This window comes from Copadichromis virginalis, linkage group LG12, assembly GCF_057382275.1.
Source record: "Copadichromis virginalis isolate Kocher_CV1m ecotype Utaka linkage group LG12, C_Virginalis_male_GT1.1, whole genome shotgun sequence".
Taxonomy (NCBI): domain Eukaryota; kingdom Metazoa; phylum Chordata; class Actinopteri; order Cichliformes; family Cichlidae; genus Copadichromis; species Copadichromis virginalis.
Genome location: NC_140629.1, coordinates 24,225,456 through 24,253,076, shown reverse-complemented (window position 1 = coordinate 24,253,076; position 27,621 = coordinate 24,225,456). Strand labels below are relative to the sequence as shown.

The window sequence follows — 27,621 nt, the reverse complement described above, 5'->3', positions numbered from 1 at the left end:
CTTGCCAACATGGTGACATATCCAAAATAATTTGTACTTAATTCTTTGAACTGATGATCTTGGAATTTGCAGTTGTTTAGAAATGGCTCCAGGAGGCTCCATTCGTTGGACTTTACTATTATTTTGAGTATTGATGAATCCAGTAAAACAAACCATTTTTATGCTGGCAAAGATAAACTACCAGTTGTGGTCAGTCATGATAATGGGAAGTTAACAGGTCTTGGCCTTGTATAGTTAAAAGGCATTGTAGAACCTTCGGCAACACTTGTATATTTTAACCTGATATTATGCTTTGACCCTGTGCGGATCAGAGAAAATCCCAAATAAATTCAAACTTGCACACCAGGTCTTGTTTTTCTAAAGTCATTAAAGATGTTTGTTGTGCAGTTATTCCAGCTTGGTAGAAGAACTGTTCAAAGAAATCATTAAGAGCAAAAAATAAAAATAAAATTACCATGACAGTCATACCTATGATGATTGTATGTATACTTCTGACCACAACTAAGTGTAGTTTATAGGTAAAACTATGTCTCTGTAGGAATTTATTTTATGCCTCAAATATGCATTTCCTATTTCCCACAGGATACATTTTGCGTGTGTGTGTCAGGAATAAAATACTAGATCAAAATGAGACAAAATTATTTTCAAATTACCTCGCATGGCTTGAGGGATCATTGAATTTTTCATACCTTTTCTGGAGGTGGAATATGGCTGGCAGAGAAAATTAAGCTGAAGTAGATGAGCAGCAGTGAAAATGAAAATAGCCTAACAAATCAGAGTGGTTCCTAGCTGTGGGTTAGATTTTTATCTAGCCTAACTAATATAACAAAAATGGACACCAAAATGGAATCAAGTTACAAAATGTGTTCCTCCAGGTGGATAGTTCGGGTTAATAGGCCCACTGCTGCTGCGCTGACACTAATATGTGTAGGACATGTAATGGATGAAACTACATTTTCACCAAGTCTGTAGGTAATGCACTTCATCAGCACCAAAAAGTGCTTTGTATTATGTGTTCTATACTTATTTCTTTTTTAGCCCTTCTTGCCTGCCTCCACCACCAGGGTTTAACTCATTCTCTCTCACTCTCACTCTACCTCTCTCCACCGCTCTCTCTCTTTAAATCATACAGAGACCCTTCCTCTTGATTAGATTTTACTTCTTTCGGGCTGAGACTCCTATGAAGAACATAATGAATGGGTATTCTCTCGGTAATTTAGTCACACATTAATGGATAACTAACCGTCTCTCTCGCTAACATTATTAATCAGTTAATTTATTCTCTTTGGGTTTTGTTGTACACACAGCCACTCAATTACAAACGCACACACACGTTATTCATATTCAGTGTCTGTTGCTTGAGCGGCTCCCCTGCTTTTGCGTAAAGACACGCTCTCCATCTGTGTCCAGTGTGCGGATTAGACGCTTATTATCCTCTTAGCTCTAAATGGCCCTACGTTCTTGCACTTCGCTGTCCATCTTATTTGTTGTCTACTACTTGGACTGGAGCGAAAGGAAATGGATCTCCACCAGTAAAAAAGAATCACCGTGGCCACCGTTCAGTTGTGCGCATTACGCGTGAATTGTCGGAACAGCCCTCTCCATCGTCTGTCAGAGCGCCTGTCAGAGCACCGTGGCTGCCCGTCCGTCCGCTAATGTGTCCCTCCCACTGATCTTTTGCAGATTGTAATCTTATCAGTGTCAAACCGTAGATGCCCTCTCCTCTCGGACATACCCTGCACGTCTTTGGATGGCGTTCGTCCCCAAAATTTGGATGAAAAACGTTTGTTTTTAAGAAAACTTTTATCAGCGACGGGATTAGCTGCATTTACATGTGCGTTTGAATGTGTGATAAAATGAACATTGGTCACTGGTTTTGAATATCTCGACCAAAACAAGACATGGAATCTAAGTGCAAACAAAGAAGTCTTTTGTATCTACTTTTCTTTGCAATTTGCATAGCCAACGTTTGCTTTTGTGCAAGAAGATCAAATGCTCGAAGGTCTGGTAAGTTCTGCAGCTAAAACCAGCTCCGACAAGGTGTTACGGTTATAACAATAGCCTAATCATTATTGATTTTATTTTAAGTTGGTCTTTATAGTGAAGCCTTGTGGATGTAATCACAGTATTTGTATGTGCTCATCATGTTTGCTGCACTACACCAGTAACGTTAAGTCTGCTTTAACCTTACACAATTTTATGCAAAGTTTTTTCCATCACACATAATATCTTAGTATTACTTTAATGTCCCTAAGAGACCTATCCCTTTCATATTTTTCCATACTCATAAAAAACCTAGTTTCATTACAAAAGATAAATGTTACTTGAATTTATTATCTGCTATTTAATTTCAAATTACACATGCTTAAGAACAGTGCCTGAAGAGCAAGAAATAAGTAAATATTTATGGTGTGGACTGTAAAACCAGATAAAATGGAAATTTCTCCTCTCAAGGCATACTTTATGATGATAAAGGCTGGCTACAAGTTTTACAGAATATGTCAGCTGGATAGAATGAAAGAAAATGAAATCTTCAGCTTTACTGGAGCAGCCATCATTAAACTTGCCAATGTGTCCTTTGGACAGAAATCCCTGGATGTTGATTTCATGATATGCGCACAGCCTCCACTCCCTCACTCTTTGTCCTTCTTTTTCCTTTCCTTGCTTTGGTCCCCTTTCTTTCCTTTTCTTTTTCTTTCCATCACTTCCTTTTTCTCTCACTGTCACTCTGTCTGACTCTTGTATTTCTCCCGCCCTCACTCTTACGGGCCCACAGGCCACTGCAGGCTGACTTTCACATCTGTCTGTCAGCACAATAAACTCACCACAGTTTAGACTGCCAAAAACAGAATGATTTTACTTCTGTCTTCATGACTGCTAGTGACAATTGTACTTGTTTTTGTTCTGAGGTCTTTCAGACCTCATTCTCAGGGAGGGGGGGATGTCAACAGGACTCGGTGTCCACATGAGTCACATCTGTCTTTAATGAAAACACTTAAATTCAAGCTTAAAAATAAAGCAAGGGTCCACAATGAATGACATCCAGGTGGTCTTTCTTTTTCAGGATTTTGACAGTTTTTGCCCCCTCTTAAAATACACATTAGTAACAGAACAAGTGAAAATGTTTGTTTTTTCATTTTCCCCATTTTTTTTCCAACATCTTCCATCACCTTACACATGCATTAGATTTGATTTGATTTTTTTAGTAATTGGAAAAAGATTTGTGTAATTATCCCTTAGATTTGTTGAAGAGAACCATAAAAGCCTGTGTCTTACTAAAAATGATCTCTGAATGGCTCATACCTGAAAAGAGCTGCATTTCTTCATAATTGGATGATAATCAGAGGGAATAGGTGGCTTATTCAGAAAGAAAATATCTGAATATAAGATTTGATAATTGCTGACTGAGTGAGAGTAAATATTATGAAAGCAGCTTTTTGAAAGTGCACTAGATCTTGTAGCACATGAAAAAAAGACTTTATATTCACACATTTGAAACTGAGGAAAGTCACATGTTGCTGTGATGCATGGTACAGTTTGGACTTAAAATAAACAGTGTTAACTTATGCTGGATATGCTGGTTTAACTGTATGCGACAGATGGAAACTTTGATATCATACACTTACCAGCCAATTTACACTTTGCTAGTACCTGATTGGAGCTTATTGCCTTCAGAATTGGTTTAATTCTTCACTGGATAGATGCATCATGGTATTGGAAACATTCCTCAGAGATTTTGGTCCATATTGGCATGTTATAGCAGTTACTGCAGATTTGTCGACTGCATCCATGATGCAAATCTCCTGATCCACCACATCCCAAAGGTGCTCTACTGGGCTGAGGTCTGGTGACTACGGAGGTAATTTGAGCACACTGAAGTAACTGTCATGATTGAGAAACCAGTTTGAGATGATCTGACCTTTGTGACTTGGCGTGCTAACCCACTGGAAGCAGCCATAAGAAAATACATCCCATTATGTCTGTGGTCATGAAGGGATGCTGCCACCAGATGGCTAGTTCACCACTGCTACCAGCCAACCAGGCAGGCTGTATCCATGTTTCCATGTTGTTTACACCAGGGGTAGGCAACTCCAGGCCTCAAGTGCCAGTGTCCTGCAGGTTTTAGATGTGTCCTTGATCCAACACAGCTGATTTAAATGGCTAAATTACCTCCTCAACATATGTTGAAGTTCTCCAGAGGACGGTAATGAACTAATCATTTGATTCAGGTGTGTAGACCCAGGGTAACATCTAAAACCTGCTGGACACCGACACTTGAGGCCTGGAGTTGCCTACCCATGGTTTACACCAAATTCTGGCCCTGCCATCCAAATGTAAAAGCAGAAATTGAAACTCATAACACCAAGCAACCAGTTTTCCAAATCTTATATTGACCCATTTTGGTAAGGTCGTGAGAATCAAAGCCGAGTGGGACCTGGTGTGGTCTTCTGCTTCTGTAGACCATCTACTTCAGGCTTGTTCATTGTTCATGTTGTCCATTCAGTCTTGATTGAATCGAGTGGTTATTTAAGTTAGTGTTGCCTTCCTATCAGCTCAAAGCAGTCAGGCCATTCTTCTTCGACTTCTGGTATCAACAAGGGATTTCTACCCAGGGAACTGCTGCACACATAATGTTTTCTCTTTTTTTGTATCATTTTCTGTAAACACTAAAGACGGTTCTGCAGGAAAGAATCCCCGTATATCAACAGTTTTGCAGAAAATTACTTAAAACACATTTCTTCCCCATTCTGATGCTCGTTTTGAACTTCACCATGTCTTCAGGTTGAAAGCAACAGTTTGGCTTTTCAAATGGAAATTTTACTATTATGCATATTCATTAAAAAATATGTTAATAAGAAGCAAGTCTGTTACTTTATCAAGAGACAGTGAGAGTGTGCAGTTTGTAGACATTGAGGTCTTTAACGTTTGGCCATACTCGAATGTGATCTCCGATATAGATATGATTGATCAATATTTGTTTTGTTAACATTAGTTTCAGAGAGGACCACACGCCAGACACCCATAAATCCTCTTTCACAAGTGGCACAGTAACGATTCGGCCACTTGAACTGCAGAGTGGTTATTTTGGCTAAATCAACTGTCAAGGTTTGTGTGAGTCGGTGCTGAGTGTTTTTAACACAGCTTCTCTGCGCTGAATCAGGCACCTTGAGTAGCCGTGAATGTGCCCAGAGATGAAGACTTACACATGCTGCAGAGCACTTCTGAATGGCATCTTACAGAAAGGCTCTGCAGGTTGCTTCACAGCAAGGTTTTAAATATTAACCGTAATAGTGTTTCATTTTTTTTAAAAAAAAGTCCAAACCTCTATGTGTTTGAAAGGGAAAAAAATCAGGCTAGTGTTGCATGGAAGACAAATAGTAACTGCTATAAACACCATGAGTGTCAGGTGGCTATATCAAGCTTTTCTCGACACACAATTAAGTGCAATAACAGTTTCATAGCAGTTCATTCAAAGGTATTAAAAGTCACATCGATCCATCATGTAGTTTGTTGTAAGTTTTCAGACATACAGTTAATGATTCACAGAGACCCCTCTCTCTATCTCTATCTGAAATCTGTGAGTTCAGCGCACCCATGTGTTTGCTTGGAACACACCCCTGGGGAGAGATAAATGATCAGGGAATTCACCTGACATGTTTCATTATCCACTCAGGTGAAAGAGCAGAGACAAGGGTGCGAGAAAGGAAAAGAGATGACGGAAGAAGAGGGTCGAAGTGGGTAGGAGTAAGGTCATCCTGAGAGGGAGAAAAGGGTAGTCACGGGAAAGAAAATACAGGAACAGTGGAAAAGAGTTTCTACATGGGATTTCAATTTACAGCACTCTGCTTTGCTATATTTATGTTTCTTTGATTTCAGTACCAGTTTATAGCTGTACAAGCCAGCACAAACTGTCAGTCAGACAGAAAAATTGTGGCTAATATTTTTAATATTTGAGATTTTGAACCAAACGCTCGCATTTCATATTTTTTAATGAGGGAAATCTATCTGCAAGCACACTAAAATACATCATAAAATATTGAGGTGCTGTACAGCAATATTTAGCATTTTTATGGCAAATATTCACTATATACAAATATTTTGACAAAAAAGTGTCCGAATATGAATCTGTAAACATTGCTGTCTTCTCATGCTTCTCCACGTCACGTCACAGGACATTAGAAGCCAGTAGAAGTCCTAATGATCGACAGCTGCGTAGCTGCTCTTTCTTGCTCTTTTCTAAGAACTGTGTTTTAAGGCCATAGCTGAACACTGGGAAGGCAATTACATGCCTTTGTAGTATCTAGAACCATGAAAAAATGACATGTGAAGTCAGAGTCAGTTGATATTATAAGCTAGAAGTGGTCCATTTTTTCACCACTCAAATGCACTCAAGTGGAAAAGAGTGTAATTTCTTTCCAGACTAAATGTTGGGAAATATGTTGCAAGAGACTTTATTTTGTTCAAAACTGGCAGCAAAGCACCAATCCAGAGGTTAGGCAATGGTGCACACTTTGCAAGAAATCCTCTGTATTTTTTTTTTCCAAAAAACAAAAACAACAAACAAGTGCTTGAATAGTAACACAGAAAAAACATTTCTGTACCACTTTATTGTTATTATTTTATTACAACAATCCATGAAATCCTGGCTTTTTACCAAGGTCTTCAAGCTTACCTTAATGATTTATTGATCAAAAATTATAACAAGCATTGTAATTATGATTCTTAAAAATATGGTGTGCATTGTCAACATGTAGAAAGTACTAAGTAAAGATTTAAAATATCACATTTGAAATCCGCATTACAACATTTTTGTAGACTTGAAGACTGGGAAACAGCCTCAGAACACAACACTGATATTTTGTGGTGAGCATGTTAGCTAAACAGCTAATGATTTAGCAGACACGAAGCAGCATTCATGTTCATCTGAAGTGTTGCTTCTGGCCACAGTGTAACTGTAACTGAAATAGTTACATTTAAGTTTATTGAGTTTTGGTCTATAACAATTCCTGATGAAAATATCTGCCTGATTGGCTGCTAAGCCCATCAAATCACACCTACAGGGAGGGTACTGTACACACTGATGATGATATTTCTTCATCGATTTGTTTGTTTATACATTTAACAGAAAAGTGAATTTTGGAATTATGCTTAATATGAAAATTTTTATTTCAGCAGCTTTAGGTTTATGTTGTAAATTACATTTCATCACTTACTGAACCGTGCTGATAGCAGGACATCAAGATTCTTTGTAATGAAATCCAAAATAATTCCATAATGTATCTGGTATAACATTATTTAAGTCCAAAACTAGGTGGTCACAGCTTTCTAATACAACCAAACTTGTACTTTCCTCCCTTGTATATCTCCTCTTTCCCTTACTGATTATATCTGTCACTAAGTGTGTCGTCTCTGTTTAACCAGATCGCCTGAGTCCTCCATTAGACATCCAGCTGGAGTCAATCAACTGCACTGCCTTCAGTGTACGATGGAAGATGCCCCGGAGACATGTTAGCACCATCACTGGATATAAGGTAATTAGAGACACATAATGTAATTTAACAACTGAAGCAATATTTCAGTTTTTATATTACATTATGTCACTAGGTATGTTGGTAAGGGTTTTTTATTTTATTTTATTTTTTAAATATTTGTATCAGCATTCTTCCTGCTTATAGGTCGGATTCTTCTATCAAGTCCCACATTACAAATATACAGTTTACGCAATTTTAGCATTTGCATTGTACTTTTACTCTGCGGGGAGAGGGGGCAAAAGTTAAACTTCCACCGGTTACACATAATTGTTTTGTAATGCACAACTGCCAGAAAAATATCAGCAATGATGAAAGGAACTGGTGGTAGTGCCAAACCAATAGAGAGGACAGATTTGGAACCAGTTATCAACCTGAAGTACTAATATGGAAGTTTACCTAAATTGATATACTAACATATATTATTGCATAGAGTTAGTAATTCTTACACCAAAAGATGGCAAACTACTGAAAAACCAAGGCCTGAGTAACCTGCCTGATCCCAGGCAAAAGATGTGTGTTCTCTGAGCAGCTGAGACGTGGAGGTGTCACTGGTTGAAATCAGTTGTAAAGAACCCCCTTGTGACTAGTTTGCTCCCTAACGGATTGCTGCTGCAGTTGCCAGTAGTTTGCATAGATGATGGTGATTTCCCCTTTATTTTTAGAGATGCAGGAAGACTTGAAGAAAATGTGATGCAAATAGGAAATGGGAAAGATTCTCCTTGTCTTTCCCATAGAGTCACACTGAATTAAAAAAACAACAGCAAAAACCATTCAGATTGTATTCAAGTTCGTTCCTCCAGAAATGAGCCGCCGAATCAAATAAAACTTAAGAAACTGGTCTCACATTATGGATTTAGAGCAATTTCAAATGACTTGGTGGCAGTTATTTCAGGGTATAAATCTTTTGCTTTAATATTATTACCTTTATTTCTGGCATTAGAAAATTACTTTTTCCAAGTTATACATTTTTTTATTGAATCTGAAGTTTATAAAATTTGGTTGTTTCTGTATTTTATTTCTATTTTTTGCCTGTACTTAACCAGTGTGTAGATTTGGATGTATATATATATGGATATGTGCTAATAATTTATCCAACTTATGTTTGACTACTGTCCTTCTTGGCCAGGACATGCTATTAATCTCAAAAGTTTATTTTTCCTGGTTAATTAAAGGTTAAATAAAACAACAACAAATAAAAAATAGGGAGTGTAGAAGAAGAGCGTTTCTCATTTGCGCTGCACTTTTCACAGTTTAACTACGACTTAAAGAGTAGTTTGCAAGTGTTTGTAAAGCAATAGCATGGAAGTTTTGGTGCAGCACCATACACTTCTTTGCAACTGATTTCACACTAACAACCGACAACAACCTGCAGCAACTACTTGCCAATCAGTTGCAGAATACACATTTAGCACCGTAGAAACAAGTGATTCTCCTGGCTTGCATGGCTGCAGCTTTAGACATCAAGTAGATAGCGACAGTCATCACCCTTCAACAGTCACTTGCTACCAGTGGTATCTAGATGGTCACCAACCAGCCTATAGACCATGTGAATGGAGCTTTCACACCCTTGTATCACTTTGTTGTTTTCTAACATCACATCCAATCAGTAGCTAATCAACATGAAATTGTCTTATTTCTAGGACATACATGTTATTTGTAAACTTTATTATTTATAAATTGGGCCAAATAACAACAACTCAAATGCAATCTTGCGCGTTCCTGTCCGTTAATGTCACTAGGTTCAACCGTGTTAGATAGGAGTCACAATTTTATTGGAAAAATGACATACATATGGAAAAGTTCATACATAAAGGGGGAAGCTGTCAGATTAAAGGAAAGGCGTACATGTCTGAATGGGGCAGGAGAAGCAGCTGAAAGACTTTGTTACTTTTTTAATCAGATAGACTACATCTGCACATTTTATCTTTCAGCATAGTCTTAGTGTTTTATTAAACTCTCAGCTGCTTCATTTTGCTCTGTTTGCTCTGCTCCATTAGCATCCAATAGCAAATGATTCTCATGTTCTGCTGAACTTTTGATTTTTAAGAGTAGAAGGTGGTGAATGTTTTTATGAAATGAGTCATACAACAAAGTTGCATCACAAGTTTAGAGTAGCTAGATATTTAATGTTGGTGAAATGAAACATTTTACATATCTTTCATAGCAAAGTCTTAAGCCAGATGTTAGCTACCTTATTTATAAAAATTGAAATCCTGTTATGTTTGATTGGAATATGGATGTTTCATTGTAGAGGACTTCTTTCTAGTTTGAACAATTTTTTATTTTTTGAGTCCAAGTGTCCCAGAAAAAAAATTGTTTAAAACCAAGAGAAGTGGACTTACATAACTCTTTCAAGAGCCCTTTCAAAATGCATAGAAAGGTTTTTCAAACTGGCAAACATAAAGAACAAATTATCTGATATGTCACAAATCAAATTGTCTCTCTTTTTCCTTTGAAAAATTTTTCCATTTCCTTCTGCACACCACTGGCATGAGTGTCCCCCACTTTCTTTTTTCTGCTTCTAAAGTGCTGTCATCTCACTGCCCACTAAGAGAGCCTTGAGCACTAGATTGATATTTGAAAGTTCTGGTTTTGGGGTGGAACCCTTTCCACGATATGACTTTTTACAGGGACAGTGTAGCTGTGGAAGATGTGGTCACAAATCTTTATTTATTGTCTGCTCCACTCTATACAAGCTGCACTTTAAACACTAAAGTCGGCCTGGCTTCTTTCAGTTTCCGTTCAGTAATGAACAAAAAAAAGTTGCAGGGAAGTTTTAACATAAAATCGACTGACTGCAAATTTTATTTATTATTGAGCGACCAGTACATGCCTGTATCCATGTCCTGTTATATTATATATACATATTATATACATGTTGTTTTATATCATTGTTAAGTAATTTTAGGAAGGAAGTGATATCATTTTATATCACAATATCCAGTTTGTGTTGATTTAAATGAGATTTTAAGGTTGTGAAATTAAAACAATACGCTACTTTTATAAGGCACTGCAGGTGCATCAATACTAAGAGTAGGTCATTCTCAGCCCATTGGTCTGTGCTTGTTGGGGAATACGACATTGTAATATCTGATTTAGATAAAAAAAGGTAATATTTTACATTTTGAGTATGTAAAATGTCATAAAATTACAATGAAACAATGCTGTTATAAGGTGTATATATATATATATATATATATATATATATATATAGATAACTCATATAAAATCTTTCGTTTTAGCCCATTTGTAGATGGTTTCTAGGCAACATGATAACATGGTAACATCTGATGTAGACCTTCAGGGGACTGAGATGTACCTGTGCTGCTTTTTGGTTGCTCAGCTCCTGATAGAAAGTCATCAACAAATAAACAGATAGAGATTCTTTTGTAACACAAGTCATAATTTTAGTTTTTCCTCTCTTTGAATGTGGTATACTCTAAGACAACCCAAACCCTTGCTTCCTTCCTTCTTCCCTTGTTTTTGTTTTGAGTCGCCCATTAGCAATTTGTGGATCAGTATGACTGCGTGTGCTCTGCTTTTGACCATATGTCTTCACTAAGAGGATTAGTCAACTACAGAGCTACCCCATAAAGATGCGGGGTGGCCAATTGTTTTAAGTTTACAAACAGTCTTCTCAGTTTCCTCATAAATTTTTTCTAGCGATCCCTCTTTTGACATTGTTGTTGCTATGTCTTTAAAACGGAAAGGCAAAAACCAAAGAAACCAAAAACTCATTTCATTTTATGAATGTTTGTATCATCCAGGTTTTCTACACAGAGATGAAGAATGGCCGTACAGTAGGGACCGCGTCTATAATGGAGGTGCCGCTCAGCTTGGACATGCTGACTACTGTTAGTATCCAAAGATACATTCACCTGTAATAGGCGTTGCATTTTTAGCAGTCACTTGTAGACAATGTGGAATTTGCTTAGAGGAAACCTGAATGGATGTTGCAGTTTGAACTTGTTATTAAAGTCATAACACCGTGATTTTATGCAAACATCTGTTTTTTTCTTTTTCAAAGGGACAATTTGATGGACAAGCAAGCTTTGTAAGTACCGTGCTAGCCACTGCTTTCCACATTATGCATTTTCTCTATAAAATTAGACGCTTCTCCTGCTTTATTGTCACGACTGACATTTATTTGTGAACCTGATATTATTTCCGCTCTGATGCTGAGAAAATCCCTAATTAATAATGTCATCCCTGCTTTCTTTTCTTCTATTTCATCCCTCTCTCTTTCTAATCATCCTCGCCTTGCTTCTTAACGGTTTCCTACATTCACCTTCTAGGATGTGGACATCAGTAACCTGAAGGTGAACACTAACTACAGAGTCAGTGTTGGAGCATATGGCTGGGCAGGGGAGGGAAGACCCAGCATGCCCAGAGACATCGGCACTGCTTCACAGGGTAAGAATATGTGAGTAGACGGAGATCATTTTACAGTCGATGCCAGTAGCTTTACAGTAATTCGTTTACACCATTCGCTGACTACAGTTTTTTCCCCTGGCATTAGAAATGTGCATGCCCCCTTCACCCCCCTCCAAGCCCACTGTCATGGCCGTATCCGACACAGAGCTGGCGCTATCGTGGCAGCAAGGCGAGAGCGATGGAAGCGCACCTGTTCTTCACTTCCTGGTGGCTTACATCAGGTCAGTCAGAACTGACCGGTTTCATCACTGCTGACTTGATGTTAATACATAGGACACACGCAACAGCACAAACACCAGTCACCTCTTTTACATCAACACAACACCAGAGCTGGTTTGGAGCTAGTTCTGGCTTGCTCGCTTTTGAAAACCAGCCAATTTTTTCTGACAGTTTTGAGAGCTGAACATTACATAAAATAAAAATAGTGGCAAACGGACTGTGCAAACTGCATCCTCCATAACATCAGCAGTTCCAACTTTAGGAATAGTAATTTTACGGTGCTGTACAGCTGTCGACTTCAGCACTAGAAGGTCTTTTTTGAGTGGAATTGGTGCAAAAACAATTTATGCAAGCACTTAAAAATCAGCTCACATATGCACTTAACAAGTTAAGACTGAGTGTTGTCGTCATGGAGGAAAATAGCAGACCTAAAAGAACAGTTCTGCAAAATCTTCTTATTTTCCATTTTGCTAGGAGTGTTAGAAGATCAACTTGACTTTCATGTCTATAAACCAAATGTGAAATGTGTTTTTGATTTTCAGGTACACCAGCAATGACAAACCCTGTTGCGCTGATATCTAACATTTAGCCAGGCACTTTCCCTGCTACCCAGCTGTATGCTTTTACTTCACACCAGTTACATGAAGTTATCTTACAACACCTCAGGGTGTCCACCCTAAAGTTAAAAAACACTGCTTAAAAGGTTCAAAACATAGCTACCACAACCTCTCATTCTTTCCCCGTGTGTTTTATCCTTCTATGGGCTGAAATGTAAAAACAGCAGCTTCTGATTGCAGATTTAATTAATCAGATACCTTGAGTTGATTTTGAAAGAGTCACTGCCACTACAGTGCTGCAAAGCAACCTGAAGTGATTCTCAGTAAAATCAAATTTTGTTGCTTGCACTTGTTTTTTTAGGACAGTGGTTTCCCCAGCTTTCAGTTTTTTTGATTTGCTTCCTGAAGTTGCTCAACTCCTCAGCCCTCAGTCTTTTGAGGCTCTCAACAAGGAACAAGCAGACGCTGGACACAGGACAACATCTGTACACTTTTTAAAATAGTAAATAATTGGACTATGTTTTCATTATTAGAAGTTATTAACTTCTAGAAATAGATCAATAATATACACTGTTAATCAGTAACAGTTTTGAAAGCTAGCAGAGTGCTAATAATGCACTATCTTAAAAGAAACCATATTTCAAACAAAATTCAGTTGGTTTGCATTAACGGATGTAGAGATCTGCACCTACTCAGATTCAAATAACTAAACAGGGCACACACAGCTCTCTTTCACAGTGACTTTCATGAGGCTTTTCCTGTCTGTTCAGTGTAAGCTTTTGTGTTTTGACATAAGGGTCAGTTGTGACATGTGAAAGAATGAGTTTCATTCTTTGTTTAGTAATGTTCAGGCACACGCACACACACGCACGCACACATAGAGGCACTCAGATAAAGAACCTCCCATGTCTAGACAAGTGTTCTTCCAAAAAAGTTGAGGTCAGAAATAATTTGTCTCGAATTGTCTGATGATTTGCCAGATATTTTTTTTCCTGTGAAATATCAGATGGTATTTAAAAGACATGTTTAAAAGCAAGTCATAAAAGAAAGAAGAGTTTAAAAGCTATAAAAGGAAGCAAACTTTAAAAAACACAGCAGTGTCGCCCTTCATGGTGCAGAATCAACACCCCGCGAATGAGCAAAGAGAGGAGAGATGGGCGGGCTGAAAAACACTTACTGTGAGCAAGCAGACAAGAATAAGTGTCTGTGTTTGCATGCGGGGAGATTTTCAACACAGAAGGATCATCTCAGAAGCAAATCTTTCTCCCCCCTTACATCAAACGAGGCCTCACTGAAGAGAGTGGAAGCTGCTGTTGAAGATGCCTCTGTTCAAGAGAGAGTTATGGCCCCAGGCTGCCTGAGTCAGGCAAAGAAAGGAAGCTGGAGATTAAGGAAAAGTTCAGGACTTCATTGTTTTAGTTTTTTCATGACTTTTACGATAATCAAAAATGTTGTAATGTAAGGATGCCCAGAGTGGTAGTACAACAAGAACAAAAACAACAATGAAACAAATAATCAGTTAAATAATCTCTTTTTTTATTCTTTGGAAACTCTTTTTACAACTTTAGTTATTCAGATTCAATCTTGACACTGTACTCCATGCCGCTGCTTATAGATGTTTTTTTTCATTAGGGGCAACACAATCAAGTGGAAGATTACATCACAGTTTTGACCCCTCACAAAAACATACCGTCATTCTAAAAACAATTACTTTGGAGAGATTTTGAGTGTAATCACCATTTTTTTCATTGATTTCTAAAAGACAAAATAACTGAGGAGTAAAAAAAAAAAGATAATTGATGTCTTCGAAACTATCAAACATCAAATGTGTGTCAAATTAATCTTCTTATATTTGTATCTTTATGCCTGTCTTTTCTTTTCTCAGGCCTGAAATGGACACAGAGTGGACATACATTCGTGAGCCCATTGAGACTAACTCCATGGTTCTGAAAGGGTTACTTCCAGAAACAGAGTACCAGTTTGTTGTCAGGGCGGTCAACAAACACGGAGTTAGCCCACCCAGTCCTATCAACAATCCCGTGCGCACGCTCGGTAAGGCCGAATGTTGATATCTGAGCCAGAGTTTTATGTCGTGGTGGCCAAGCGCCATCATTACTCTTTTTAAAACCACATTTTGAAACAAGCGCTCTTTCAGTATAGTTTAAACAATACACCCACGCTAAATAAAACAGACTGTGCATATTATTGCATTACCAAACTAATCCTCATGATTTACAAAACACCCCAGTGTTCCTGTGGAGTCAGTGAAATTCTCTCAGCGGTGTGCAGCAATAGTAAATCATGTAACAAAGGACCAAAACATTACAGATGACTGTTAAACACATTATTATTAACATACTCTATCTCCTGACCAACGGTGCGTGAGTCTACGGATCTGAATGAAACTGGCCAATATATTATATTCGCAAATATTTTTCAAATCTCTTAAAAATTTAGCTTTTTTTTGTTTGTAGCTTTTTTTTTGGAGGCCAAAACCTCCTCAAACCTCATGTGACGTAAAAATGATTTACCTCTGGTAAGGCTTTGGCATGGAAACACTGTGTGCAGGTTGAATGTAGGACAGCACCTGGCAGTGTGTCAGTGGGTATTGTGACCAAAGCCTTGGATAATGGAGATACGCCGCAACAAAGTCATTTACATTATTATTTTTGATGTAGCCTCCTGCTGGGGGCAAGATAGGGTTGGGGGGATGGAAGGAGCTGATTGATATTAAAACGCACACGCATTCATACAGGTGTGTATGTGCTAGACACACAAAAATGTGCAATAATAATGTCAAACGTATCGAGGATGAATTCACCTAGAGATTAATGGGCATAGCGTTACGCTTGTATGGGTGAGTGTGAGCTGCAGTCCATGTCGGGCTTCAGCTTTTTACATCTATAACTACTGAAATTAAACAGCCATGTAAACACAATCACATTATCCAGGTTTCTCTTCTGTGACCTGCGGGCGACACCGCTTCCAACGCTGTGTTAGCTGTCTGATTGTTGTAAACTGCTCTGATTGAAACAAGAGCCTTAAGTCCTCAGAGAGACAGTGCAGGAGCGGCAGACAGGGAGACAGATTCAGTTAAAAAGACATTGTTAAGAATGATGCGAAGGAAAGTTACACGAACACCATGCTGTGGGTGAATTGCAGAGGCAGACCGACAGAAATTGCGGGTCTAGAGAAGCGTGGCTTCTCAGCAGGGGATAAAAGCGGGTTACGTCCGAGTCTCATCAGACAGGATTAAGGATGGGATGCCAGACCCCTTCTCTGCCCATGCACATGCCTAATGGATGCACACACACATGCACACAATGCACCACTGCTCCAGTGAGCAGAAGGCGTGGGCTTGACTGACTGACATACTTTTTTTGCCGCTCTTTCTGCAGCAGTTCTTGTTTGTGTGGTCAGAGTGGTTAGAAACAGGGTGGTATGGTTTGAGGGGGACTGTTACACAACAGCAGATTAGTTTGATGAGAGGTTTTTTTGGGCATCCCCCCTGCCTCTGTGCCAGCACTTGCTATTCAGTGGATTTAATGTCATTAGGCTGTGCTAATCACAGTTTAAATCTTGGCACTGTTTCACACTTAAAAGTCAAGTTTTCTTTCTGTTTAGTTTCGTGAACGATATAGTCAATAAATTTTATATATATATATATATATATATATATATATATATATATATTTTTTTTTTTTTTTTTTTCAATTGTGCATAATCACTCCACAGCAATACACAAAGGTTTATGATTTTATCCCTCAGATTCCAGCATTTTCTACATTTACACAGTTAAGAGGAATGAGGGGGGAGAAGGGCAAGAAGAAGGGGGAGCAGTGGTTATGTAAGCTAAGATTAAGCTTTCTCAGAGTAAGAGGGATGGGTGTGTGTGTGTGTGTGCTATGTTGAACATGCACATATTGTTTTTGTTTGCTTTTCCATTCTAGTGTGTACAAAAGACATCATGAAGCTCTATACAAATATAAAAATGCATATTGATTATCTTAAAAGCTGATTTATATTCCACCTCAAGTTTACATGTATTTTATTGCTATTGTGAAATAAATTTGTAACAATTCCCAGGTTTTATTGGAATCCAGGTATTTACTGTCTGGCTTTGTCTTTGCACACTGTGAGCTTCTTATGGCAGACTTCTGAACGGAGGAGACACTTTTCAGTATGTGGTGCAGCAGCCTCGGTACAGACTAACAGGTAGACTTACTGGGCTAGCATCAGCTGGATTACTATTGTCACCATTATCATCATCATAATATGAGAAGTATGATCACATTTGCCCCTTTGTCACAGTCATAACCAAAGACCAGAGCTTCTTCTGCCGTGAAACCGCTGTTATTGTTTGTCATTTTGATCTTATTCACTGTTGCTACCAACTAACTGTACCATCACTGTCATACATGGGAAAGAGACTGCAAATATACATATTTATTATTTTATTTTATTTTATTTTTTTTATGACGGGACAGTAGAGCAAACAGGAGAAGATGGACAGAGAGTGAAATAAAACCCAGGCACCTGAAGTTGCCTTTAAGGCTATTTGTTGCTCAACCCACTGAGCTAAATAGGCACCCCTGGATCCTGCAAATATATAATGAAAGAAACCACTGGTGGCCCTCTGTGTTCATGCAAAATGACTGACACATTTTATAATGGAGACTCAGTGATTTTATGAACACCAACTTGCCGTATTCAAAAAGAAGCCAATGAAAGAGCAAAATGGAGAACGTGTTTATAACAAATAATAAAAAAAGCGAAAAGAAATGAAAAATATTCACTTTCATATGCTTCTTTTTCATTGCATATAAAGAAAAAGATTTCAAGCATTTCTTTTTGAAATTTTTATTACATGGTTTATAGCTCATGAAAGTCAGAAAATCTATGTCAATGAGCACAAAATGGAAAGTCAAGCAGTGATTGTGGTTGGACTGAACTAGGCCAAGAGATGCATTGTATTTATTATACTTTACTAATAATGGATGGATTACCGTCCATAACTATCAGAATAAAAGCAGAAAAATGCTTTAAACCGTGTCTGAGTCTAGAATATATTTCATTTCACTTTCTCATATTACTGATGGAAAATATTGAGCTTTTCTCCAAGAGTCAAATTATCTGTTGTACAAAAAATAAAGATTGAAGTTGAGCTTTACTGTATATTTGCAATCCCGCTTTCATGTCTTCAGCTTTTCCAGCTCATTGATTCTCTGACCTGCGTTCACTGCATGGAATTCATGATTTGTGTTTTACCTAATAACCTGTTGTTGTCCTTTTGTACTCATTGCTCTCTTTTGTAATAATTATCAAGTCATATTCCTCTGTGGTGTCTGTAACAGGTGCATCAGATGTTGGCAGCGGTGATTATGGGAGTTACATCACAGATCCTCGGGTCAAAGATGAAGATGGCTTTGACATTGATGACTCTGATTATGATATCTTCATTGAAGAGGTGTGTTTTTTACAGTCCAGAGCTAAACTGCAACCCTATTTTCTGTTGGATTATCACTCACTTCACTTTTTTTTCGCTGATTTTCTCTCTTTTCTCTCCTAGTTGAAGCCATTTCCGGGTATAAGTCAGGACAACAGGAAGTCCCAACTGCGTTCACACTCTGGTCCCCCATCTGGTCGAAATGTTGTTTACCGTATGAACACCATGACTCCTCCAAATGTTACAGCTGCACCAGTTTCCACCACCACATCATCCATCTTTTCAGAGTTTACAGATCTGCTTTTCCCAGTCACTTCACAGCCCAGTAGCACTCTTGAGACCAAAACTACTGCCCCACTCACCCCTACCAGGTAAGACTGATGTTAAAATGATTATTTAATTTAATATCTGTTTTCCATCAAGGATTTTTTTGCAATTTCTTGTTGTTGATGAGATTTCAAAACCTTTTAAAGGCAAAATTAGCCACTTATAGATTGTTCCTCGTGAACAGAAAAGAAATCTTTTACTGCTCTTATGCTCACAGTTTTTCTCCTTAGTCTGTGATTGTGATTATTATATTTCCATCTCTCCTGGCTTTCTGCTTTCCCCCCTTACTAGCTACCTAGAACATGTCTTTTTGTGCTCTTATACTTAATTATTTGATAAAGATAGCGAATGGAGCAGTGAAATGTCACACATGTCTGGTTGTGATGTACTGTATGTCATTATCTGCAGCTATATATGGTGGCTTGGCCCCTGTTCTGTTGATTTTGGGTGAGCACTTTGGGCTTTTTGCTGTTTGTTCCTTTCCTTCAAGCAAAAAAGGAACAATTTACAATCAAATGCCACCTTTAGCCATACCTGATGAAGGTGTAATACACGACAAAACATTGCCTCTTAGGTTACTGTAACCCCAACAGATTACTAAAGTTCCTTATCTTTCTTTCTCTTTTTATCCTCCAAAGCATCCCTTTGTCGACCACCACTTCTACTACGACCACGTCCCCCTGGAAAGGCGAGGTACCTCGTGTGTACGACCTGAGCTGTGATGATACTGTGTGTCCGCCCGACAGCTTCTGTCTCACTGATTACGAAAGCGGCGGTTCGCGCTGCCACTGCAACCTTGGACGAAGAGGGGACACGTGCTCTGAGGGTAAGAAAGATTTCTGAATCTCTTTTTTTTAAAACATTTTATGTCAGCTGTGCTCTGATAGTGTAGTGGCTATTTTGTCAAGGTTGCAAGAAGTGGCCTTTTCTTCTTCCAACCCATGGGTGCTCTTACTTCTCATTTGTCATGATTTTTCTTTTCATTTGTCCTCCTTCAGCGTTATCAGTGAAGTTTCCCAGATTCCATGGCCACTCTCACATGACCTTTGAACCCTTAAAAAACTCTTATCAAACCTTTCAGATTACTTTGGAGTTTAAGGTAAGATATCACATTTCATATCTTTTTTTTTCTATCAGTGATTAAAATAGATTTCAGACGGTTTCTCTTTGGTGCAGGCAGACTCTGAGGATGGGTTGCTGCTGTACTGTGGAGAGAATGAACATGGCCGTGGAGACTTTACTTCTTTGGCTTTGGTTCGGGGGAAGCTTCATTACAGGTGAGGAACATGTCAGAATAACATTAGCTATCATGTACTGTTTATCAAAAGAAATAAATGTGCACTGTAGGGTGCATAAGATTTAGAGATGGGATTTTTCCTTGTCTGTAGCTATGATGCTTACCTGCTAGATTCTTGTCTCTGCAGGTTTAACTGTGGTACAGGAGCAGCTCAGATAGTCAGTGAGAGCCGCATTGTTCTCGGTCAGTGGCACACAGTAACTGTCTTCAGAGATGGCATGAGTGGCTGGCTCCGTATGGACAACGACACACCCATATCCGGACGATCACAGGTTATAATACAAAGAAAATGAAAAATGTCAAATTGTTTTTTTGTTTTTTAAAAACATATTTTAAGTTAAACAGTGATTTAAAGCATACTGATACAAGATGTCTCATCAGTCAGGTGTAATGCTACAGTCAGTCAGTGGCTGGAGACTGCAACTCTACTAAAATTAGTGCAGTTGTGTGCAGTGAACTTGCAGTCTTGTTGTCTTTGCAATGGTTGCTTTGAAGACAGGGACCAGGTCTGCAACCTTTTGCAGTCAGTTGTTAAGTGATTTTGGTGTATAGAGACGGCGATCAGTCTGCTCAGTCGGCTATCGAATGGGATCAAGTCGGCTATTACACGCACTCTGTTTGTGTTTTCCATCTAGATGCACAGAAACTCAAATTAACTGCTTGCATTCTTGGTAAATTGGATGGTAAATTGACACAAGTGCTCTGCAGGTTTGCTTTTATATAGAAATATAACCAAAATACAACCAGTTTGGAGACAGTTGAGTCCACCATTGCAAAGAGACTTGCCCCAGATGAGTTGCAGTCATTAGCACAGACTGACTAATGTTGATTGCAACATGTTGGCAATATGTCCGAGTCAAACTCCTACCAGGCAACCTGTAAAGTCACCGTGCGAATAAAAGTGATTGCCCAGAGGTTTAAAGGTGCTACACTTTCATCATCTGGATAACCAGTTTGTTCCTGTAACTACTTGCACCAAAACTGTTGGTGCATATTGTCAAATATTGTCTTACAAGGGGTCAGACTATCCTTAAAATATAAATAAAGAGGTTTTAATTTCTTCATCTTGTCCTCTTAGGGTCAGTATAGTAAGATCACCTTCCGCTCCCCATTGCATGTCGGTGGATCTCCAAGCGCTTACTGGCTGGTCAAAGCGACAGGGACAAATCGTGGCTTTGTTGGCTGCATGCAGAGTCTGACCATCAACAATAAGGCTACAGACATCAGGCCATGGCCCCTGGGCAGTGCTCTGAGTGGAGCTGATATAGGTAAGGAAGCACACAGGATGTGAGAGAATTTGAGTGATGAATGTTATTTTAATGTGGCCGCTGCCAGTGGCACCTGGCTCTTATCCATATTACCCACAGTGCACTAGGTCTCCTGAAGTTTTGGTGCTCGGTTGAGTAGCTGAACAGTAATTCTAGAGTTTGGCTGTTTGGTTTTCATGCATACAGTAAATAACTATAATCATTAGTGGGCATAATTTGAATATGGATGACAGTGTTTATTCATCACACCACCCGGTGTTAGTGTTATTTCACTTTGCTTAAAAGAAAAAATGAAAGCAGACCATGTCGTGGTGTATAATGAGAGCATTAAAATATCTGACATTATCAAAAAAGACAAATCCAGTGATATAAGAAAGGAATTGTTGCCATTTTAGATAATTTTCTGTCACAGCGACAGACAAAAATAGCTTTTTAATAACAGGGTTTTAACCAATATGTCACTGAAGCAAGAAGCAGATTGTTTTTGGCAAATTATGGAACACAAAGGACTTTTTCACAACATGATTTTATGAATGAGGTAAGAATATTAAATAAATTTTGCAAGAAATTAAAAATCACTGAAAGTTTTTTTTATTTATAAATATACCCCATTCATACAAAACAAGCAAGCAAACAAAAAAAAAAAAAAAAACTCATATATTTTGATTGTGCGTGTTGTGTGAGTGTTGTACTCCTGCTCACTTTTCTGTAGTTGGAGCAGGACTGTTTATAGGAACAATGCAGTCATGGAAACTGTATTTATGTTGTAAGTGTGTATAAACATATGCAGAGTACATATGCTGGCTTTGTCCTAATGTACCAGGTGAGTGCAGTGACAATGTGTGTGACCTGGTCAGCTGTGCCAATGGCGGAGTCTGCTTTGCAAATCGTGCTGATGGCTACATCTGTCTGTGCCCACTTGGCTTCAGAGGAGCACTTTGTGAAGAGAGTGAGTCAACCATTTCCCCTTTTTCCCCCCCTCACACCTGCAAAAGCGCGCACATAAGCATCCAGTTTACAAGGAGAGTTTTGAACAGCTGTGAAAAAAGGAAAAATAAAATCCCTGCCGTTTCTTCTTACCTGCTGACTTCCACGTATTGTCACATAAACCTTTCAAGGTAATTACTCAGCAGTTGAAGAAAATGCCAAGAAAATCGATTGAAGTAAGAAATATTTCTCATATGGCGGTAGAAGGATTGATTGCATGTCAGACCACCTTTCACACAAAATAGCCTTTCACTTTTTCCTCTCCTTGATATATCTCTTCCTACAATCTCATTGTGTTGTTAGCAACTGTTTTCCTCTTCTTTACATTTACTTATTTTCTTGTGTCTTTTCTCCTTTTCCTCAGGTTTCTCACTGTCCTCGCCGCTCTTCAATGAAACAGTGTTTTCATATGCCGTCATCCCATGGCCTCAGTCCTCACAGAGTTACCTGTCCTTCACTGAGTTTGAGGTGACGTTTCAGCCGTCAGCCCCTGATGGAGTGCTGCTGTACAGTGATGACGCAGGGAGCGGGGACTTCCTTGCTATAAACCTGGTGGACAGATATGTAGAGTTCAGATTTGACTGTGGCTCTGGAGGAGCTGTCATAAGGTGCTGGATAGAGCCAAGTTTCGAATCTTCTTTTCACATTGGTTTTACATTATCTAACTAGATTTACTAAATGTGTGTTACTGTGTGTTTCAGGAGTGAGGAGCAGATCAGTTTGGACTCATGGCATGAGCTAAGAGTATCACGTACAGCAAAGAGTGGTATCCTCCAGGTGGACAGCCAAAGACCTATGGAGGGGATTGCTGAGGTACATTAAAGTCCATTAGAACCATCTGCAAAAACTATGTTATGTTATTATTAGAAAATAAATATATTTATAGAAAATATACTTCACAAAAAACTCAACTTTATAGTTTAACGGGAGAAAGAATCAAACCACAAGATACTAGAAGCAAGTATAAGTACGAGGTCTTTATAGTCAGGGTAGACTTCATACATGAGAGGCAAGTGACAAGTGGCCAAAAATGCACACAGCTGGTGGGAAACTAACCAGATACAATAAGTAAAACTGACTGAAATACACAGAATTGGGGAATTTCAAAATAAAACAGGAATTAATGACATTAGAAACCTCAATGCATGATACGCACACACCTTATTAGTTTCTAAAGCATGTTTAAGTGACATTTGTATTAGAACAATCACCTGTCAAAGTCAACTCTTGAATGTGCAACACTTAATCACCTTTTAGCCGTGGTTTGGTTCTTAAACTCCTGAGAAAAATATCAGGCTCTTTTTGACCAAGCGAAACACATCCAGAGTTATAGATTTTTAAAACATGTATTTATTTAAGCGGACGTGCGGATGAATGGTTTGACATGACTCACCTGTTTCTCTGCTGTATTTATGTTTCAGGGAGCTTTCACTCAGATCAACTGCAGCTCACCTCTCTATATTGGCGGCGTGCCAGAGTACGATAAAACCAAGCGGACAGCAGGTGTAATAAAACCCTTCACTGGCATTATTCAGAAGGTGATTGCTTTTTTTAGATATGCCAACATCAGTGATCTGCAACACAGTTATATTTGCTAGATTGTTACTCAGTCATTTCCAATCCATCAAGAGTGACACAGCAGCATTACATTATATATGATGTATACTGCGTACAATCTCCAAGCTACTGTGGCAGGTGTCTGATTTTATTTTATTTTATTTTTTTTTACAGTCGCGCTCTTTCATTTTGTCCTTTTCCTCTCTGTGCTCTTTTCTTTTCACCCCCTCAGCTAATACTCAATGATCGCACCATCCCTATAACAACTGCAACTGCTGGTGGAGTTAATGTAGCCAATTCTGCACACCCATGTGTGAAAAGTCAATGTGCCAATGGAGGATCCTGCAGGCCAAAGTGGGATGAATATGAGTGTGACTGCCCTCTAGGGTACGACGGCAGGCATTGCCAGAAAGGTCTGTTGCATGTGGAATTGTTCTCATCGACAGATGAACTCGGTTGATGTGCAATTTGGTGCACGTCACAGAAATCAGCAGGCTGTTCACACGGTGCTAAGAATAAAATATGCTGATGTTTTTACATGCTACATGAAATATTTTGTGCTTAGTTTTATTTTTTATAATGCTTTCTGTTTTAAATCCACCAATATGACAGTTTTTTCTCAAGGAAACTTAGTCCCTTAAGTTTACTTTTTCTCTTTAATGCTTTCATGGAACAGAGTGTGGGAATTACTGTTTGAACAGTAAGTCTTCTTCTCTGATCTCAAAAAGTAGATATTTTTTAAATTTTCTTTCCTTGTTTGGAAAACACGTAAGATTTCTTTCCCTTCACACATTTTCCACCGCAGGATCAGATTTGGTCTTTTCTCTTAGCTGTAGACATAAGTTGACACGTGCTGATGCTGCCACCTTGTGATGATATGAAAGGAGTTCTTGTTCTCTTCCCAGCTGTTACTGAAGCCATAGAGATTCCACAGTTCATCGGAAGAAGTTACCTGACCTATGACAACAGAGATATCCTTAAAAGGTTGGTGGGGAAATTCCTGTGTGTGTGTGTTTTTTTTTAATTTCTAGCTTTTTCATGAAGTGCATTCTACAATCTTTCTACAGAGTATCTGGGTCCAGATCCAGCCTTTTCATGCGCTTTAAGAGCACAGCTAAAGACGGATTGTTGCTCTGGCGAGGAGACAGTCCAATGAGACCCAACAGTGACTTCCTCTCTATGGGTCTTCAAGATGGCGCTCTCATCTTCAGGTATTTATCACTGTAAAACATGAACGGCACTATAAAAACAGTAAAATATGTTATGATATCTTATAATTCTTAATCAAATGTAACTGGATTGTAAAGAAATGTTTTTAGTTAAAGTGTAAATTCTAGATGCCATGTGTTTGCCCTTTCTGTGTTCTCGCGCTGGGCAAAAAACGTCATAAAACACAAATGGAAAAAAAAAATTGTGCACAAGAAGGACAGTAATAATCGAGTATGACTGCCTATGCCATCAAGGGGTAGTGAGCTACTGTACGTGCTCAGCAGAGGTAGAGCTAAAAACAAAAAAAAGGTCTGTGTGAGGACCATGATCACTAAGAGAATCAGGATTAATCAGGCTTGTACCATAAAAATGTAATTCCACTGCAGTCTGCTGTACGTGTATGCATTTCCATGTTGTTGTAGTTACAACCTGGGCAGTGGTGTAGCCAACATTGTCATCAACGGGACCTTTAGCGATGGAAAGTGGCACAGAGTCAAAGCTGTGAGGTAAGCTCATGAAATCCTGTCAAGTGGATATCCAGTATGTTGATCACATTCCACTGTGGCTCTTTACTTTAAATTGCCTCTCTTAGTCTTTATAATAACATATTGCATTATAGCCTTATTATACCATTTATAAACCAACAGATCCGGTAGAAGTAGCAGTTGTAGGTCATTCTTTACAGTCTTTTGCTACCGCAAATCACCTTTCAATCCCTGTGTTAAATATAAAATCTAAGGTCAATATTTTATTTTTATATATAACAAAAATGTTATGCACAAATTAAAAGTTCAGTTTCTCAGTTTGACTAACTGATTTACTGTATTCAGGGATGGCCAGTCAGGAAAGCTGACTGTAGATGACTACGGGGCAAAGACAGGCAGGGCGCCTGGTAAAATGAGACAACTTAATATCAATGGACCCTTATATGTTGGTAAGTGAAACCTCAAATCTCTAAACCCGTAAAATGATAAAGATTAAGAGATCATTTTCACATCTGTATGTTTGCGCTCTCTCTGTTCTTCGTCTTAAGGTGGCATGAAGGAGATAGCGCTTCACACAAACAGACAGTACATTGGAGGCTTGGTGGGCTGCGTGTCCCACTTCACACTGTCCACGGACTATCACTTAGCGCTGGTGGAGGACGCTGCTGACGGCAAGAACATCAATACCTGTTCCAACTAGTGAATGACTTCGGCAGATTGAGATTAAGATAAGATTTTCCAACCGAATCATCTGATTTGTCATCTTAAAGCTCACTTACCAGCAACAAATCAGTAAAAACTTAAATTATAATATGTGGTTGTGTTTTTGTTTTTGTACCAATTCAGATCTGATGACCCTGAGAGGATTTTTAGAAAGCACAAGTACTTTGTGAAAAGAGGGAGAAAAAAGCAAAGTGTTATGTTTGATGAGGATCTTTAAAAAAAAACAACCCTTTGAAGGACTTTTTCATTGGATGACTCTATTTGTATCTTTATTTCTTTTCTTTTTTTCTACTGTAAATCCTTATTTGATTGCTGGAAGAACCAAGTGATCCAAGGGATCAAAAGTCATCATGAACCTGACCTAGAACAGCGAGCAGAGATAAACTTCTTTTAGAGGATTTTGGTTTTGGTTCTAGGGGATTTCTGTTGTCTTTGTTGTTGTGGCATTTGTATTCTTGTTCGTGATGTCTTATCAGTCTGTAGACAGATATTTTCTAAAATCTGATGGATGTCAGTTTTTAACAACGTTTCTAGTTTTGGAGGGTAAATACGTCAGCTACACAAAATGTTGGTTTTAACTTTCTTCTTTTAGTTCACTTGGTCTTTCATTTTGATCTCCCAGACGTTAGTAACATGAAAGTCTAACGTTGATATGGTGAGGCAGATCAAATCCTCAGTAAATTATGTGTGACATACTGTTGCTGTCATCTGACACAAACCACAGTGCTGTGGACATCAGCCTTTGAATTGTTGCTTGTAACTCTTGATTATATTATCAAAATGATTGATCTCCTTATTCTTCATGCCTGAACTTTATCCTTTAAAAGGGGCATTCTGGGAATACTCCATTTGCATCTTATGATCTATTCTTGTGATGGTCACTCCCACAAAACCAAGACACTGTTGTCAAAAAACACTGGTTTTCCCACGAGAGATATCCCCTTGTTTCAAAGAAAGTCTGTGATGCTAATCCTGGCGTTATGAAAAGTGTTACAAAAGAAGCAAAACTAATGAAATCACCATGTGACTGTGAATGTCAGCGGCATCAGCTGACTTCAGCCTCAGAATAATTACAATAGTTTGACTGTACAGAACATGTAGTATGTACCGGCTGACTTTAAAAGCTAAATAACCATAGATCGTTGAAAAATATTAATGTGTATGATCCCGGATGCTGTGTCTAAATGTCCATTTAAAGCTTTAACTTTAAATTGATGCTGCCGTACTAGTCAGATAGTGAGGGCAGGAAATGTAAAATCAGTCTTTAGGCCTGACCTGTGCATAGCCAAAATGAGAGAAGTAAGACGGACATCGCGAATGAATGTGCACACAAAGAAAATGTACTACTCAAGCCTTAATGTCTCCCTAATTATGTACTCCTGAAAATGAAAGCAGACAATTAAGTGCATCAAAGAGGTGTGTCAAGAGGTCATCCTTTGTTATGTGACTAGAAACTGATTGTTGGCGCTTTGGAAAGTATGCTTATTCGGGCTTGTAGACTTGTCCTATTACAAGATGATGAATTACGTAAAGTAAGCCTGTATATGTTTTGGTATATTGTGACACCCTCTAAATAAAGT

At 38.6% G+C, this 27,621-nt stretch overlaps 1 protein-coding gene across 2 annotated transcripts; it reads left to right on the top strand.

Annotated features, from left to right (window-relative positions):
• Nucleotides 1–1,901: 1,901 nt before the first annotated feature.
• On the top strand, nucleotides 1,902–27,621 carry egflam (EGF-like, fibronectin type III and laminin G domains). 2 transcript variants are annotated; one of them, XM_085474174.1, is made up of 26 exons: nucleotides 1,902–2,007; nucleotides 7,423–7,532; nucleotides 11,300–11,386; nucleotides 11,560–11,586; nucleotides 11,828–11,945; nucleotides 12,052–12,187; nucleotides 14,628–14,794; nucleotides 16,883–16,957; nucleotides 18,097–18,209; nucleotides 18,312–18,559; nucleotides 19,154–19,341; nucleotides 19,514–19,614; nucleotides 19,692–19,792; nucleotides 19,940–20,084; nucleotides 20,891–21,080; nucleotides 21,904–22,029; nucleotides 22,432–22,675; nucleotides 22,769–22,880; nucleotides 23,489–23,605; nucleotides 23,857–24,037; nucleotides 24,301–24,324; nucleotides 24,530–24,608; nucleotides 24,692–24,835; nucleotides 25,256–25,339; nucleotides 25,664–25,767; nucleotides 25,867–27,621. In XM_085474174.1, the coding sequence occupies exons 1-26, from the start codon at nucleotides 1,902–1,904 to the stop codon at nucleotides 26,016–26,018; spliced, it is 3,279 nt and encodes a 1,092-aa protein (XP_085330300.1). In that variant the 3' UTR covers nucleotides 26,019–27,621. The 2 variants fall into 2 exon arrangements, with proteins under 2 accessions (XP_085330300.1, XP_085330301.1); XM_085474175.1 differs by lacking the exon at nucleotides 16,883–16,957.

Coding starts and splice junctions, on each gene's coding strand:
- egflam (XM_085474174.1), top strand. CDS start 1,902: ATGGAATCTAAGTGCAAACAAAGAAGTCTTTTGTATCTACTTTTCTTT. Junction 19,793..19,939: donor CGGGGGAAGCTTCATTACAG/GTGAGGAACATG, acceptor TTGTCTCTGCAG/GTTTAACTGTGGTACAGGAG. Junction 25,340..25,663: donor CACAGAGTCAAAGCTGTGAG/GTAAGCTCATGA, acceptor TACTGTATTCAG/GGATGGCCAGTCAGGAAAGC.